Source organism: Lithobates pipiens, unplaced genomic scaffold, assembly GCF_037356315.1.
Source record: "Lithobates pipiens isolate NorthernLeopardFrog02 unplaced genomic scaffold, aLitPip1_a1.2 Scaffold_10, whole genome shotgun sequence".
Taxonomy (NCBI): Eukaryota; Metazoa; Chordata; class Amphibia; order Anura; family Ranidae; genus Lithobates; species Lithobates pipiens.
The window spans coordinates 214,849,202-214,866,854 of record NW_027507686.1 but is presented as its reverse complement, the minus strand read 5'-3'; the positions used below and the strand labels follow the sequence as shown (position 1 = coordinate 214,866,854).

The following is a 17,653-nucleotide window of genomic DNA, read 5'->3' as shown; positions in this document are numbered from 1 at the left end:
GACAGGTTTTAATTGCTGTCTGTTACCCAGTTAGAGAGACAAACCCTCTCTAGCAAGCGAAGGGAAATCTCTCCCATGGGATACAGATGACAAAAACAAATCTTAGAGGGGTTATAACCCCCCCCCCCCCTCCCCCCTTACTCTGTGCAAAATTAAAATGTTTTGTCTTTAGTACTACTTTAAGGAATCTAAAATCTCACATGGTAACATGGGCAGCAGGTTAGAAGGCCAGTGCATTAGGCAGAGGGATACATTTTAAAGAAGAAAACATATACACACATGCCATTTTTTTGGTATCTTATCAGTCATGTTGCTTGAGTACATTTAGGCTGGCTCTGGTGGGTAGGTAACAACCTCTGGATAAAAAAAATACCATGTCAAGAAACTTTAACCCCTTACCAGCTGGGAGAATTCCAGCACTCCTCTCCTACATGAAAAAAAAAAGAATTACTCAGAACCCCCAAACATAATAAATAATATATATATATATATATATATATATATATATATATATTATTTTAGCAGAGACCCTGGGGAATAAAATGGCGGTCATTGCAACTTTTTTTTTTTGTCACACAGAAATTGGCGCAGCAATTTTTCAAACGCAATTTTTTTGGGGAAAAAAAACACTTTCATGAATAAACAAATAAAAAAAACCCTGTAAAGTTAGCCCAATTTTTTTCTATGTGACAGATGATGATCTGCATAGATGACGCATTACGTTTTTTTGTTTTTTTTACAGGTTACATGTTTAGAGTTAGGTCTAGTGCTAGAATTATTGCTCTTGCTCTTATGTTCACGGTGATATCTCACATGTGTGGTTTGAACGTTGTTTACCTTTGTATGCGCTCACTTCTGCTTGCAAGCTCACTTTAAAAAAAATAAATAAATGTTTATCACTTTTGTGACAACTACAAGGAATGCTTGAGATAAAAAAAAAAAGAATTCACTATCCCAGCCTTCCCTGCCGAGTCCCTGGCTTTGTTTAGTCCCCGGACCATCTGTCCCTCAGAAATCTCTATGGCTAACTTCTGCCGGCAGTGGATTCCTTATTCTCCGGTCCGCTGATCATACAGGTGACCCAGGAGACGCATCGGAGGGTGTCGGGAGGTGGGGGACGTCCCCTCCCACTGCCTGTAAGAATGATCAAGCGGCTGAACAGCCACTATGATCTTACAGTGAAGGAATCCTCTGTGTTCTGTCGATATGTGCCCACTGTCAAAGTGCCCACGCATGCGCAGAATGGAATGGCACTCCAGCTGATTTCCCGATCAGCTGGAGTGACGTCACCATATCGCATGCGCACAACGTAGGAGCCTTTTTTCGACTGGAAATACCATTTCACGGGCAGAATTTAATGCTATGCAAACAGCGGAGGGATTCCGCATTTGTCATATTGTGACTCGCTGTTGTGCTGGGGGTTTGCAGTTTGCTCAAGGTCTGGTTGCAGGGCGGGTTTGGCATGTTGAACGGCAGGTTTTGCTTGTGTGTAAGGATGGATTGCACCAAAGGAAAAACCCGCCCTTCAACACACCCACAACCCACCCTGCAACAGCACAATCTGACATCTACGATGTCCCAACGCTCTTTGCATGGCTTTCAATTGTGCTCGTGAAATGGTATTCCCATCGGCGGAAAAGATTGATATCCCAATGATGCCTGTTGCTGCAGGCATCATTCAGATATCTCCACTGAAAGCCCATGACGTCATATGACGGCCAGAGGTCGGAAAGTGGTTAAACTAGAGAGAGAGGCCCTTCAGGAAGATCAAAACTGCAGTGGGAATGACTACTCAATGCAGTAAAGGTTATCTTGGATGGTAGGAAGGTCTTCCAGTCAATGTGTGCATGTGTATTCTATTTTATCTAGCCATGATTAAAATATTGAGAAGAAAACTGAAAAGGTTTGCACTTGTCTACCGGTTAAAAATCCTCCGATTTTACAGAACTGCTGTTATGTAACATGCAGCCTCTGTGGGATGTCCTACAATGTTGAAGCCCCATACACACTATCTGTTTTTCTGCTGAGTTTTTCCTTCAGATTTACCAAAATCATGTAGTGGAAGGACCTGCCTGATTGCATACAAATTGAAACTCCTAAGGTTTGACCTCATATTATATGGTTTTGGAAAAACTCAGCAGAAAAACTGATAGTGTTTATGGGGCTTAAGTGTTGAGATATTTTGTTTTGTTGCTCCAAGTCATGATGACGTGCACACTCTGCATGCTTTGTATGTACAATTTATTGGTTGGAATTTCAGGCTTCATGACCCATTTTAAAAGCTGTAATGCAACATTTTTCACTCCGCTTTAGGAATACCACATTCTCTCCTTTCAGCCCGCCCTCCTTTTACCTGTTACTTGACCTCTATATACTCTACCTCTAAAACAAATACTGCACGTGTCAGATAAGTGTGTGTGGAAGGCTGGGTGGTGTTCCGCATGAACGCAATTAGCTGTCGTTTTTTTCTTGTTTCCATAGATATGTAATACACAGAAGAATTGTTACATTTTAACCTTGTAATGTATGAGAGGATAAAATGCTGTACAATTTAATTTGTATAGTATATTTGTAATCTTTCATACTGGAAAACTGTATTTGATCCCTTTTGAAAACTCCACTGTGGCTCTTTTAAAACCGATTGATAATGATATAAGGGAAATCTACTATAAAGCGTAGCTTTTGTCAGAATTGTCGGCCATAAACCTCCCTTTTTTTTCTGTGTAAAGTTGACATTAAAGCTGTAGTAATCCCACCCACATCAATAATATATTTATAATATTCTGAAAGGCAAATTAATTATGAATCGAATGACCACTATATATATATATATATATATATATATATATATATATATATATATATATATATATATAGTGTGTGTGTGTGTTAACTTACTGCATATATTCTTAATCATCCAAACGTTATTTCAGCATATTCGCCGGTGCCATATTCACTGTGGTCTTCCGCATCTGAATCAATTTGTATTTCCGCCCACAGAACGTCCTTGTCTTGATAATCCCACGCATTGCACACTAGTAAAAAGATATTCAAGCCTCTTCTTCGTTTCCGGAAAATAATCACAGCGTGCTTCAGGAAGGAGTGACCCTACCTCCTGGAGCATGCTGTTTAAGCAAATGCTAAAGACACATTGGTGCATGTATTCTGATGAAGTATCGCGGGATGTCGGGGCTGACGTCTAAAACAGGAAATGACGCAGCCCTGACATAGACGATGAATCTTTCCGGCAGGGTCTCGGCTTGCCGGAATGGAGGATACGGCGCATGCGCGTTAGACACAATGACTCGACAAAATATCGATAACACGGACAGGAAGCGGGTACAGTAAAAATTACTCATGGCAATTCATTCTTAATAACAAACTACAAAATGAAATGCAAAGTGAAAATTTGGGGTTTACTACCGCTTTAAATGTTTTCTACCCAGATAGATGGTCGCACAACCTTTAGATACATTTATGGAGAATTTATTGGAAATTATGTTGTAACGCAGCACTCCCCAAACTTTTTTTTGTCACCAGGGACTGTTTTTTTTTTTTTTCTTGTGAAAGACAGACCGATTGGGGTGGTGACTGTGGTTTTGGGATGATTTAAGCGCATTACTTTTAATGTGCATTTTTATTATGATCACATTGTGTGTGTATAAAATAATGCGTGTGTGTGTGTATATATGTGTGTATGTATTTATGTGTGTATGTATGTATTTATGTGTGTATGTATGTATTTATGTATGTGTGTATGTATATATGTATGTGTGTGTGTAATATATATATATATATATATATATATATATATATATATATATATATATATATATATATATATATATATATGTATGTGTATGTATGTATGTATGTATATATAAAAAAAATGTGTGTGTATGTCAAATTATTTTATGCAACTCGCTATAATGCAGAATCAGACAGTCTTGGGCAATATGGGGTGGGGGGAGACAGTGACAAGTGTGTTGATCAGTCTTCCCCGTTATCGCATTTTTGTTGCTGTCACTGAAAACCCAGCCTCCCAAAGATAGGATGTTGGAAATGGAAGCAGGGCTTTTGTGGCAATCTCAGGATATTTGAAGTTGTCTCAAACGTGCTTTTAAGGCTACCATACTTTGCGATCTCAAGCAGTTGATCCTCTTCTAGTAAGGACAAAGACGATTTACTTGATTTATTCACAAATAATAATTTGTATTTGCAGTCGCTCCCCATCACTGCCTCAATTCCACCTCAGATCACCAGGCATTAGATTCAGAAGAGCACACAACCTAGATCCCTCACATGCCCAGATTATAGTGGGATTCGTAGTCCTGTGAGAGTCTAATGCCACAGCTGGTGTGACAAGAGGCGGAGCTCAGGTGGTAATTGCAGGCAATGTCAGTGGCTGAAAATACAGGTAAAGCTTTGCTCACTCACCTGCCACTCACTTCCTGCTGTGATAACTTGCAGGTCATAGACTGGTACTGGTCTCGGGCTCCAAGATTGATGACTTCTGTAACATATTTTGGTGAGCCCTTAAAGTGTTACTAAACCCACAACAGTAAAATCGGTGTGCGTATATGCAGTAAAGCATGCTTGTTATACTTGCTGTCAAACCTAAGGGATTAATCCTCTGCATTGCGTAAAAAGGCTGTTTGATCCTGTCTTCTCTGATATTCCACTTTTACTGTCCCTAATCCATCTCCTGATAGTACAGAGCCTTGGGGGCAGTCTGCACATGCTCAGTTTGGTGTGTATTGCTAGAGTGTTTTTTTTTTTCTTAAGAGGATGCATGTGATCAGCACAGGGTCAATCAGCACTGTCTAGTCAGGGGTCATGCATCCTCATAGGACAGTCAGAGTAGAATGAAAACTCTTCCTACAAGCTTTAACTAGACACTGATAGAAGTCACAAGACTGCTATATACGGCTGATGAGAAAAGGTATTTAGTAGTTTATATTTACAAAAATAATTGTATTTCCATGTACTGTGGGAGACCAGATATAGTGGATGCAGGGTCCTGGGTTTAGTAACACTTTTTAAGACCCCATTCACACCTGAGCATTTTGTAGCTTGAAGCCTGAAGCTACAAAACGCTGGAGGGGAAAAAATCTATTATTCTCAATGGAGATGGATCACATCTCCACTCCATGTTGCCTGAAGCCGAACGCCTGAAGCTCAAACAAGTTCCGGACCCCTTTTTGTCGCGAATTGAGCAGATTTGGGCGTTTTTTCTTCTTTTAACATTGGTGTAAATTTGCACGATTTTCTGCTTGAAAACGCTACGCTTAGTTGTGAATGCAGCCTAATACTGTATATTATGCCTGCCTGTGGGGTACTGTTATGACCAGTGATGTGTAGACTATCCTTTGCCTTAAGAGTGATCAGGTTACCAGGAAAAAATAAACCATCAATAGTCCAAAATCAAATCTACGTATCTAAAGTAGTAGTTGTATAATGAATATCTTGTGGGCAACAAGTCGGGTCTGAGAGTCCCCATGTGCTGTGAGCAGCTGATCACCTGGATCTGGGCTCTGCTGTGTGCCCTTACTACTCACAGGACACATGGGCAAAACCTCCAGGAGCACAACGGGAAGTTTCTCTTTTTCTTTTTTATTAAGGATAGAAATGTAGAGAATACAGTTGGATGACTGAGACCTGCTGACAATGGAGGTAAAGCTCAACTCTGCTATGGAGGATAGTCTGCTGAGAGTCCATGTGATGAGAAGAAATGGTCATTTACCTACCATTGTCCTCATATATCTGCAATAACCTCTTTCAAATGACAGAATAGTTTGGATATTTTTATTGATTGATCTCACTTCACAGTACAAAGAATTGTGTGTTCGATTTATACAATCACTTAGCTGTTCTGTAACAATGCTAAAGCCATATTTTGCTTTCATTTTATAGATGGATGGAGGACGGCCTGGTGAACGACATAACTCCAAAACTCATAGGGGACAGGCCGAACACGTACACATACACAAAAGCCCTGGCAGAGTATATAGTGCAACAGGAGGGGCATAAGCTGAATATAGCCATTGTCAGACCATCCATTGTTGGAGCCAGCTGGAAGGAACCGTTCCCTGTAAGTAATTATCTCGTCTGTCCTGTTTTCTTACAGTTCACATTCTCCTTTCTCTAGTGGTGCATTTTTGTAAATTATTGACTTACAGCTTTGCTTTTAAATTGAAGTAGAGAATTGCATACTTGTGTTAACCCTCATTCGGGTTCAGAAAGCTAAAGTACATTGACAAATGTTTTTGTTTTATGATTGATTATTAAAGGAAATATAAACCGTTTTTTTTTTTTTTTTTTTTAAAGCTGTTGTCACTAATCTATCTTCCAACATTTGCCTTTGTTTTTACAATATTTGTTTAATCTAAGTTCCAGGGGCAAAAATGTAAATTTATTTAACCACTTGCAGACCGGACCATTTTGCTGGTCAAAGACCAGACCACTTTTTGCGATTCGGCACTGCGTCGCTTTAACTGACAATTGCGCGGTCGTGCGACGTGGCTCCCAAACAAAATTGACGTCCTTTTTTTCCCCACAAATAGAGCTTTCTTTTGGTGGTATTTGATCACCCCTGCGGTTTTTATTTTTTGCGCTATAAACAAAAATAGAGCGACAATTTTGAAAAAAACACATTATTTTTTACTTTTTGTTATAATAAATATCCCCCAAAAATATATAAAAAAACTTTTTTTCCCCTCAGTTTAGGCCGATACGTATTCTTCTACGTGTTTTTGGTAAAAAAAATCGCAATAAGCGATTGATTGGTTTGCGCAAAAGTTATAGCGTTTACAAAATAGGGATAGTTTGATAGCATTTTTATTAATAATTTTTTATTTTTATTTTTTTACTAGTAATGGCGGCGATCAGCGATTTTTATTGTGACTGCGACATTGTGGGGGACCCATCGGACATTTTTGACACATTTTTGGGACCATTGTCATTTATACAGTAATCACTGCTATATAAATGCAGTGATTCCTGTGTAAATGACACTGGCAGTGAAAGGGTTAACCAGTGGGTGGCAGTGTAGGGGTTAAGTGTTCCTAGGGGTGTGTTACTAACTGTGGGGGGGTTGGGCTTTCATTTAGTGAACACTGATCTCTGCTCCAATCACATGGAGCAGAGATCAGCGTCACTAGTTGCTAGGCAGAATGGAGAAATGTTGTTTACACAGCATTTCCTCCATTCAGCCGCTCCGTGAGACGATCGCGGGGATGCCCGCGGCGATCGAGTCCACGGGTCCCGCGACCGGACTCCCGGGGGTCCCGACCAGCGCGGGAGCGTGCCGCCGCCGGCGCGCTCCCGATGGCAGGGCGGCATTGAATATTGGACATGCCTGTACGCCAATATGCCTGCCCGTGCCATTCTGTCGACGTACATCGTCGTATCGTGTGCTGGTCGGGAAGTGGTTAAATATATCCCTCAATAGCCACAAAGGATATAAATCCAGTTTGTTTATACCAATTGCCTTTGCAAACCCGGATATTTCTTTGTAAAGGTAGAAGTCACCGTTTTTGATGGTCTGTAGAGAGAGCAGAGCTGTGAGTAGGTCCCAGCAGGTCTTCCCACGACAAGCCGCCTGCAGAAAACTACAGGAGAGAATGGAGGCAAGACCAGTCACCTGCACTAGGAAAGGGAGCCGCACTGACCAGTCTTTTATACAAAAAACCCTCCAGTATAGGGGAAAGTACAGGAGTTGGTTCATACTGGGTTACAGCAAGTATGTGGAGGAAATGCACAAAGATTCAACAAACACACATGCTGCTTGCATTTAGACAGTATGGCTCCATGCACACTGAAGCTCAAAAAAGCTTTTTCTGGACGCCAGATTGCTGGCAGAAAACGCTGGTTGAAAAACTTGCTTTTAACAGCGTTTTGTACTAGCGTTTATGAGCGTTTATGAGCATTTATTAGCGTTAGCGTTTATGGGCGTTTTCAATAAAAATACACAGAGGACACTCCAAAAATCCCACAGTACATTCCAAACTCCCACAATGCATTGAAAAAATAGAATGCCGAACACTAATTAACGCGCGTTTATGAGCGTTTATCGGCGTTTGTCGTTTTTTGGCGGTGAAAAACGGCACTTTGAACGCGAATTTGTGGCGTTCAGAAAAAAGCCCATAAACTCCACTGCTCATTAAAGCTGAAAAACGTCCATGTGTGCATGGACACATAGGCTAACATAGAGTGGAGTTTATGGGCTTTAAAAAAAAACGCCCAAACTCCAATAAACTGCAGTTTATGAGCTCCAGTGTGCATGGAGCCTATTTGTTCTGCCCGGAGTACAGCTTTAACTGGTTTAAGACCAGGCTTCTTCTGGCACTTTTAGTTTAAAAGTTTAAATCAGCATTTTTTGCTAGAAAATGATTTCTAACCCCCGAACATTATACGTCGTCTTTTTTTTTTTTTCTTTGCAGAAACCCTAGAGAATAAAATTGCGATTATTGCAATTTTTGATGTCACACATTTCCCTGTTCTGCCTAGTGACACTGACACTAATCAGTGTCGTGTCGCACATAGCCCCCCCCCCCCACAGTTAGAATCACTCCCTAGGACACACTTAACCCCTACAGCGTTCCCTGGTGGTTAACCTCTTCACTGCCAGTCATATTTACACAGTAATCAATGTTATTGATCGCTGTATAAATGTAAATGGTCCCAAAATAGCGCCAAAAGTGTCCAGTCTGTCCACCATAGTGTCCCAGTGACGATACAAATCGCTGATCGCTGCCATTTCTAGTACAAAAAAAAAGATAAAAATGCCATGAAACTATTTTGTAGATGCTATAACTTTTGCGCAAACCAATCAATAAATGCTTATTGCGATTTTTTTTTTTTTTTTTCAGAATACGTATCGGCCTAAACTGAGGATAAAATGTGTTTTTATATATTTTTTGGGGATATTTATTATAGCAAAAAGGTTAAAAATTGTTGCTATTTTTTTTTTATAGCGTAAAAAATTAAAACCGCAGAGGTGATCCACCAAAAGAAAGCTCTATTTGTGGGGAAAAACGAGGTCAGTTTTGTTTGGGAGCCACGTCGCACGACAGCGCAATTATCAGTTAAAGCAACGCAGTGCCGAATCGCAAAAAAACGCTCTGGTCTTTTGCCAGCCAAATGGTCCAGGGAGGGCTTAAGTGGTTAAGTAAAGGCTACTGACTTGGTGAAACAGATTTTTAAAATGTTATAATCTGCTGTACCAATAAGGCATAACTGGAGATCATTGATATCTACATGCCCAGGCCAACTTTACATGGGTGCATGGTTGGTAAGGTTGAATAAAGATGCCAGTTCAACCTGTGTAGGCGTCTGTTCATAATTCTTTCCTGTATCCTTTATATACTGTTTGCTAAGATACATGTCCAAGAGTTTTTTGAAACTATCAATACTTCTTGCTGACACTACCAATTGTGGAAGTGAATTTCACATCCTTACCGCCTTGACAGTGAAAAACCCCCTACATAGTGTAAAGTGATTGCAAAGTCTTGTTTGTTATTTTCTAACTCCAAAAAAAATAAAATTAAAATGTTATACTTGCCTGCTCTGTGTAGTGGATTTGCACAAATGAGGAAGGGATTCCGGGGGAGATGAGACACTCCTGCAACATCGCTGAATATAGATGGGGCTCAGCTAAGTATTAGTGGGGCTGCTACACACAGTAGGCCTTTCATCTTAATGCATAGAATGTATTAAGAATAAAAACCTTCTGACTTTACAATCGCTTTAAGGTTAAACCGCTTATCCTCCAGATTTATTGAGTTGCTCCTGTGTCTTCTTACACTCCCTGAGACTAAATAGTTTATTTCCTATGCCAGAATCGCCACGGCGCTATTTGTATATCATTAACGGAAAAAGTTGTGATAGCGCTACCCAATAGTGAACAATCAATCATTCAATAATAAGAGACTTGTGCTATAAACATTGATACATTGAAAAATGCGTAAACGCATATTGGGTAAATCAAAATTCATATATATTTGTACATCGCCAATCACATCTCCTCTCAAGCGTCTCTTCTCCAGAGAGAATATGTTTAATGATTGTAGTCAGTCCTCATAACTGAGGTCCTCCAGTCCCCATATAAACTTTGTTGCCCTTCTCTGGCCTATTTAGCAGTGTTGGCTAATTTGCATACCTAACTATTATTGAGAACCTATAAGGCTTTTATATGGTTTAAATCAAAATCCTGCTGTGTTTGTTTCTTATTATAATAGAGGGAGGGAAGTTCTATGTGGGCAAGAGAAGGGATGTTGGTGGTAAAGCAGTAGTATGCTGCTCGATAATAACCCAACGTTTAGCTTGCATGTAGAAAAACCAGTTGGCAATCCGGCTTTGGGCTGCCACTGCAAGGTAAAGGTCAAGATGTAGGAGACCTGCTCCACCCTCCAGTTCTCCTTTTGGCTAAGATATCGTAGCGCAAACAGTCCCGAGATAAAGAGCATCATTTTTTATCGTTTCAAATCAATGATTGTCATTGTTTTACTTTATATGTACAGTTCAAACTCTTCAAGTTTAATGAATAGCTCCAGGAAATCTCTCTGGAAAGGTCTGTGAGAGGGACGTGTAATGTGTTAATTACATTTACCTCCATTCTGTGCTTTGTGCTTTTTAATATCCTGCTTTTAAAACTATGCCTGGAGCTCAGCAATACCATTAGCTCAATGTTTGCCTTCTCTGCAATTTTTTTTATTGAATTGGCAGAGTAGATTGGCAGCAAAAATCTATGTGACTGCAACTGGCAGCAACTAATTCTATTGAGAAAATAGCAGGGACAGGAAGTAGATTGCCCAAAGACCAGCAGTCTTGCCCTACCCTGTTTCCCCGAAAAGGAGACCTAGCGTGATTGTCGGTGATGGCTGCAATATAAGCCCTACCCCCCAAATAAGCCCTTCCCTGTTTCCCCAAAAATAAGCCCTACCCTTAAAAAAAGACCTAGAAGGACTTTAACTAGGGCTTGTTTGGGGGCTAGGGCTTATATTGCAGCCATCACCGACAATCACCCTAGGTCTTATTTTCGGGGAAACGGGGTAGCAGTAGAGCTGTGGTCCAGGCACACTTTCAGGATAGTGTTGTCTCTGCCATGGAGGTAAGTGTAATTAACAGATACTTCCCGTTGTCCTTCTAGAGATCTTTCCTAGAGCTTTCTTTTACAGATTTCCCTGTTCATGAATTTGGAAAACACAGAAAGTCCTTAATACAGCAATAACACTATGAATTAGAAAAATGTCAGTGATATTTCTTGTGGTGGCAGGCTAAAGTACACAAAAGGAAGTTTTGAGATAAGACTCTAGCTTGGCATTTCATTTTTGCATATTGTGTGACAACTTGGGCAAAGGGAATGGTGCTTCTGCCCAAATCAACCAGACAAGGATCACCTGTGGTCATTTAATCTTCAGGAAGACATGAAGGATTTTGGTAACAGCTGCACTGTTCTTGGCTCCATAAATTATCAGCGCACTCCATCAGTCTCCTCACACATCACTAACAGACATAGTTGTCTGGATATCAACATAAAAAAAAAAAGAGCCAGCAGCTGCACATACTGCAGCTGCTGGCCTTTAACAAAAGGACACTTACCTGTCCTGGAATTGGAGGAACTGTCCTGGAGTCCAGCGATGTCTGCACCGCAGCTGATGTTTCCATCAGCTGTCGGGTGCTGTCGCCACCATTGGGGGTAAGGGTACCCAGTAGTGTAGCCTTATGGCTTCATGCCGGAAACCCTACTGCACATGCGCGAGGCTCTGCTCCACTCTCCTACTGGCCCGGCGACAGGGAGAGGAGGAGGGAACCCACCCGGTGATGTCACGGGCCACGGCCTGGACTCGAAGTGGGAACAGGATTACTGTCAGGTATCCTTTCCCCCCTCCCCCACGAAAGGTGCTAATTGCACCCTGAGGGGGAGATGAGACAAATGAGCCGGAGTTCCACTTTTGGGTGGAACTTCGCTTTAACTTTTCCAAAACCAAGCTCGTATTTTCTCCCTCCTGTGCCTCTTCCCCTGACTTCTCTGTCGAACAATGGCACAACCATGCACCCATCCCCACATGCCCAGGGTGCAGGTCTTCTCCTGGACTTAGAACTCTCCTTTCAGCCCCATATCCAATCACTTTTGTTGCCGCCTCAACCTCCGCAACCTCTATAAAATATGTTCCAAACCAATGAAACTACAAAGCTCCTGATTTACTCCCTGGTTCTCTCGCTTTGACTTCTGCAACTCCCTCCTCATTGGCTTACCTTTTAGATAGAATATCCCCCCCTTCAGTCCATCATGAATGCTGCTGCCAGACTCATCCACCTTACAAACCGCTTAGCTTCTGCTACCCTTCACTGATAATCCCTCCATTGGCTTCCATTCACCCAACTAATTAAATGTAAAATAATAACTCACAAAGCCATCCAACTCTGCCCCAGCTACATCACTAACCTAGTCTCAAAATACCAACCAAATTGTCCTCTGTTGCTCCCTAGACCTCCTGCTCTCTAGCTTCCTCGTCACCTCATCCCATACTCGCCTCTGGGACTTCTCCTGAGCCTCTCCCATCTTTTGAAATTCACTACCTCAGTCTATCCGACTATCTCCAACTCTATCCAGTTTTAGGCTATGCCTGAACTTTTCTCTTCAGAGAAGCTTAACCTGCCCTCGCCTAACAACTGTTGTTTTATTGTCTTCATCAGCTCATCCCCCACAGTTATTACCTTTTTTGTATCACTTCACCCTCCCTCTTAGATTGTAAGCTCTAACGAGCAAGGCCCTCTGATTCCTACTGTATTGAATTGTATTGTAATTGTACTGTCTGCCCTAACATTGAAAGCGCTGCGCAAACTGTTGGCGCTATAGAAGTCCTGTATAGTAATAATGCGTGGTATTTGACTCAAGATTTGATCATAGTGTTATCAGGTTACAATATCCGTGCTCGAATGCAGACTTGTAATAATTGAAGATATTTGTTTCATTCTTTTTAACAGGGATGGATTGATAATTTCAATGGCCCAAGTGGTTTGTTTATTGCGGTAAGTAGAATCATTTTAGATCTATCCATTTTAAATATTTTTGCAATAATGAGCCTGCTTTCGAAAAGCCAAACTCCAACCTGATGTGACAAGTACCAAATAATACTGTTATGTAATCATAAAATCAAAAGCATTTAGGGCCAGTTCACGCCATAGAAACCCAGTCTAGATGTGTTCTAGATGCTTTTCTGCATGTGCATTTTTGATGCAGTGCATTTTTTATTTTTTTTTGTTAACCTTAAATAAGAACGTGTGTGTGTGTGTGTGTGTGTGTGTGTGTGTGTGTGTGTTCTGATGAATTTTTGATGCATTTTACAGCAATCCAGTCCAGGAAAAATGTAACATGTTCTACTTTAACTGGATCTGCAAGCACTGTTGTGAATTATGCCATTGAAAACCATATAACTTACTTTCAATGTGTTTTTGATGCAGAAAAAAAACGCATGTGGTGTAAATTGACCTCCATCAAAAAGCACAATATGCTGTCCTATAGTATAGCAGTATAGTGTGCTACACCACCTTTCAGGCAGGGATCTCTTTCCATTTAAAGATTTTGTAGTCCAAAACTGCGTTTAAAAAGAAGTTGTCCTAAAATTCTGCAGCCTGTAATGACCCAGTCCCAAGAGCAGAGCAGCCGCTGGGACCAGCGCCTCCTAGTGCTATGGGAGGGAGCACCATCCTGTTCTTTCTGGCCACACATTTACAGTGTTTTCTCTCTGTGAGGACCAAAAGAAAGGAGCACCTGGTCCCCAGAGAAATGTAACTTCTAAAGTCTAGTTCATGGACCTTTTAATAGAACTGAGCAACATGTACTTCAAGCCAACGCATTTCGCGCAAATTTGCTGCCTTTACAAAGAAAGCTGTCAGCCTGTCATTCAGAAACCTTGATTCAACCTAACCATTCGTGGCAATCTTTCCCACCAAATGGTACATAGCACCAGTCCTGAAGAAGGGGGCATATATTCACCCTAAACTTGTTGGGTTGACGTAAATGTTGCTAATTTTTATTAAATGTCCATGAACTATATTTTAGTCACGTTTCTCCGGACAACGGGCGCTCCTTTCTTTTTATCTAAGTCTACATGCTGAAATTACCTTTAAGGTCACACAGAAAAGGTAGCAGCCCAATCCGAGAGAGGGCCCATTGCCACCATCTATCAATGGCACTATCCACCCGAAGATATTTCTTTCTTTTTGCCCACACGGGACCAGTGACCTATCCAGGCAGTGAACAATTTTCAGAAGAATGGGTCAACAATGACCACTTCCATGTTTTTTTTTTTTTTTTTTTCATGAAGGGTTTGCTTTTATCATTACCTGTTCCCAACCAACGAAAGTAAATCTTGATGTTTGATTTCGAATGTATGTGCAACTAAATTATAATTTTAACATATGCTTTCTTCTATACAATTTACAGGCAGGAAAGGGAATCCTGCGCACCATGAGAGCTTCCAACAATGCTGTGGCAGATCTGATCCCAGTAGACGTAGTTGTGAACACAACGGTAGCTGCTGCCTGGTATTCCGGAGTTAATAGGTACAGAGCTTGTCAAAGATTCAGCACTGACCTCTGTCTTGAAACCACCTTGTGTAACTTCTCTCTAATGCCCATTGTCATCTCTCCATATCTTTCTTTTAGGCCTAAAAATATTATAGTGTACAATTGTACGACCGGAGGCACAAATCCTTTCCACTGGGGTGAAGTTGGTATGACCTCTTCCTTTTTGTCTTGAAATTACATGCTTTAGAATCTTTAATGTTAATGGAAAGCTTAATTCCTGGGCCAGATTTGCTGCTGATTTTATAGATCTTAATTTGCAGAAACTTTGCAGCCCTCAGTTATGGAATGCACTGCTGAATGTGCTAGTGTTTTATTTCCACATTTCATTTTTTTTAAGCTTACTTTAGTTCAGCATGTTTTTCTATTCTCAGTTAATGCACAGGGATGACATTTTAAATAATCAAGCAATGAAAAGAATAAATCTTTTATTTGTGCATGGCTAAGTCTTCAGCCCCCTCTAAAATGACCACAGTCTAAGTGCAATGTCAGATGTGATTTGCTCTTCGTGGCTGCCAAAAAAATAAAATTACTACTGGAAGGTCTTCACCAGCGATTGACCATTGGTATTCCATGGTCCTTTTCAGGTTATTTGTAGGCCCAAGGTAGTCCTCTATACAGTCATGTAGTCGATATTCTGTATTGATCCCTACACCTGTAGGTACACTGCACATTTATCATTAGGGTTTGTGCTGGGTGACGTTTATTACTAGCCTAATAGCATTGAGGGCTGTTTTGAGAAAAAGAGGCGAGTCAAAGGACAGCTTTTATAGGTTTTATTACATTTTTTAATCCCAGATCATTATCTTTTAGCCCTTGTACACACGGTCGGACATTCCGATGGACAATGTCTGATAGGACCGTGTTGTCGGATAATCCGACAGTGTGTGGGCTCTGTGGGACTGTTTCCGTCGGAGTATCCGATGGACCAAAGTTTTCCAGCTGGGCTATAAAATTTTCCGACAACATGATCCGATCGGACTTTGTCTGATCGTGTGTAGAGAATTCCGATCGGACAAAGTGCCACGCATGCTCAGATCGAATTCCGAGACCAAAGCTATTGGCTACCATCCTGAACGTAGTCCCGTCCTAACGAAATAACGTCATCACGTTAAGTACGATCGGATTTTCTGACAACTTTGTCCGACTGTGTGTATGCAACAGTTTTGGACAAAATCCGACGGATTTGGTTGCCAGAATGTCCGACTGTGTGTACGGGGGCTTATACTGAGGCAGCACCTTTTTAGTTTGCTTGTCTTTACGGAGACCTCGGGCAGAGTTTTTCTGGTAAGTGAGGAATCTCATCTTTGACTTATTCACTCATGTGTAAATTTTGTCTTCAGTTATTGAGTTCTGTAAACAGGCTTTTTAGCAAAAGAAGCTGAGAAAAACCTGAAAAAGGGCCTCAAGCTCACCCTGCTGCCTGTTTAAATAACATAATATTGATAGGCAATTAATGGTCTTTTTAAGTCCTGATCATGTTAAAGAAAACATACCAATCAAACATTCCCATAGTGGGAAAGAAATATTATATTGGATAGAGTGAAGGTAGTCACTACTTTTTGGTTTTAACAAATATTAAAGGATCTTGTTAAGCCCTACCCAGTGTACTGATGAAGCCACATTCATCCATACCAGAGAATGTCACTCACGGGGATTTGCCTGGTTTGTACATTGCTGATATGAGAAGGTTTGTCTATGAATAGTTTTGACTTTCCAGTGTCCTTTTGAGACATTTATACTGCTCACCTGCCAGCCTGAAGAATATAAAATAAAGAAAAAGAAATCAGAACCAAAAAAGACCAACGATCACCCCTGACTTTGCTCTGAAACTTTTTACTGATACAGTTACTTTAACAAGCCACCTCATTTTATAAAATTACAAATGGGCCTCATATCTGTGCACAATAAAAGATTTATTTGTGTAAAGCAAAAAATCTTAACTTGGAATGGGATAAATCTTTGCTTGGGTCGGTAAATGGTATTACATCTTCATACTGAAAATTAATTTTCTCACGCGGCACAAGCAAAAAAATTCTTTCTCATGGGGTAAATATAATATTGGGGGGTCACCAGAATAAAGTTTTAAATATTGGTCCAATTAACTGGCACCCTTTTGGAGAATAAAGCTAGCCATACACTAGTAGAATGTGGCTTTCAAAAGTTTCAGGAACATTCGTTTTGTTTTTAAAACATTGGTGGGGTCAAAACCAATGTTCGTTTTTGACGGCAGGGAAGAGAGTTCAAAAGAGGTGGATGGAATTTTTTTTTCACTCTAACAGTGAATGTGATTTTCATTCTGGAAATGACACTTTTATACCAAAACTGAATGTTAACAGCTAAGTACTTTTCAACAACATTCATCAAGTGTACTGATAATGTTCATATGAACATTTATAAATCTACTAGTGTATGGCCAGCGTAAGTAATTATTGCTGGTGGTTATTTAGAGAAGAAAATGTTCTGGAAAGTAGATAAGAGGAACAGAAAAAGAGAAGCTACAGATGGGATCAAAGGGAAGTCAGACATAAACCAAGCTGTCCACCCATAGCGTTGGGCATGTAGACATGACCATTGCAGGCTGTTGTCCCATGTTTTTTTTAGTTGGCAGGCCCAGAATGTCCCACTTGTAGCGCTGATGTTTTATGGTTTTATGGTTAGAAAATCTGTGCACTATTTCTTGCCGTTCATTACATGGTTAAGCCAATGAACTTTTCTTTCTTAGAATACCATGTAATTTCTACTTTCAAGAGGAATCCTCTCGAACAGGCCTTCAGACGGCCCAATGTAAATCTAACCTCCAATCACCTATTATATCACTATTGGATTGCTGTAAGCCATAAGGCCCCAGCATTCCTGTATGATATCTACCTCAGGATTACTGGAAGAAGCCCAAGGTAATGGTGACTAGCTCTGTAATTTTTCTGTTCCTCTTACATGTCAAAACAGCCCATGTTTGTAACCAAGCACTCATGGTGATGGGTCATCCGCTGTTGTCCTTAAGCATGTGCCCACCTAACCCATTACTAACCACAGTAGGCAGGAATGGCTGGCCTGCAGG

The 17,653-nt window shown here is 40.7% G+C and overlaps 1 protein-coding gene across 1 annotated transcript in view; it reads left to right on the top strand.

Annotated features, from left to right (window-relative positions):
• Window positions 1-17,653, top strand: part of FAR1 (fatty acyl-CoA reductase 1) — a 138,979-nt gene that overhangs the window by 97,279 nt on the left and 24,047 nt on the right. Inside the window, exons 5-9 of the mRNA XM_077460939.1 lie at window positions 5,914-6,091; window positions 12,991-13,035; window positions 14,453-14,571; window positions 14,674-14,741; window positions 17,318-17,489. Coding sequence (XP_077317065.1) covers window positions 5,914-6,091; window positions 12,991-13,035; window positions 14,453-14,571; window positions 14,674-14,741; window positions 17,318-17,489 — 582 coding nt within the window. The remainder of the gene's footprint in view (window positions 1-5,913; window positions 6,092-12,990; window positions 13,036-14,452; window positions 14,572-14,673; window positions 14,742-17,317; window positions 17,490-17,653) is intronic.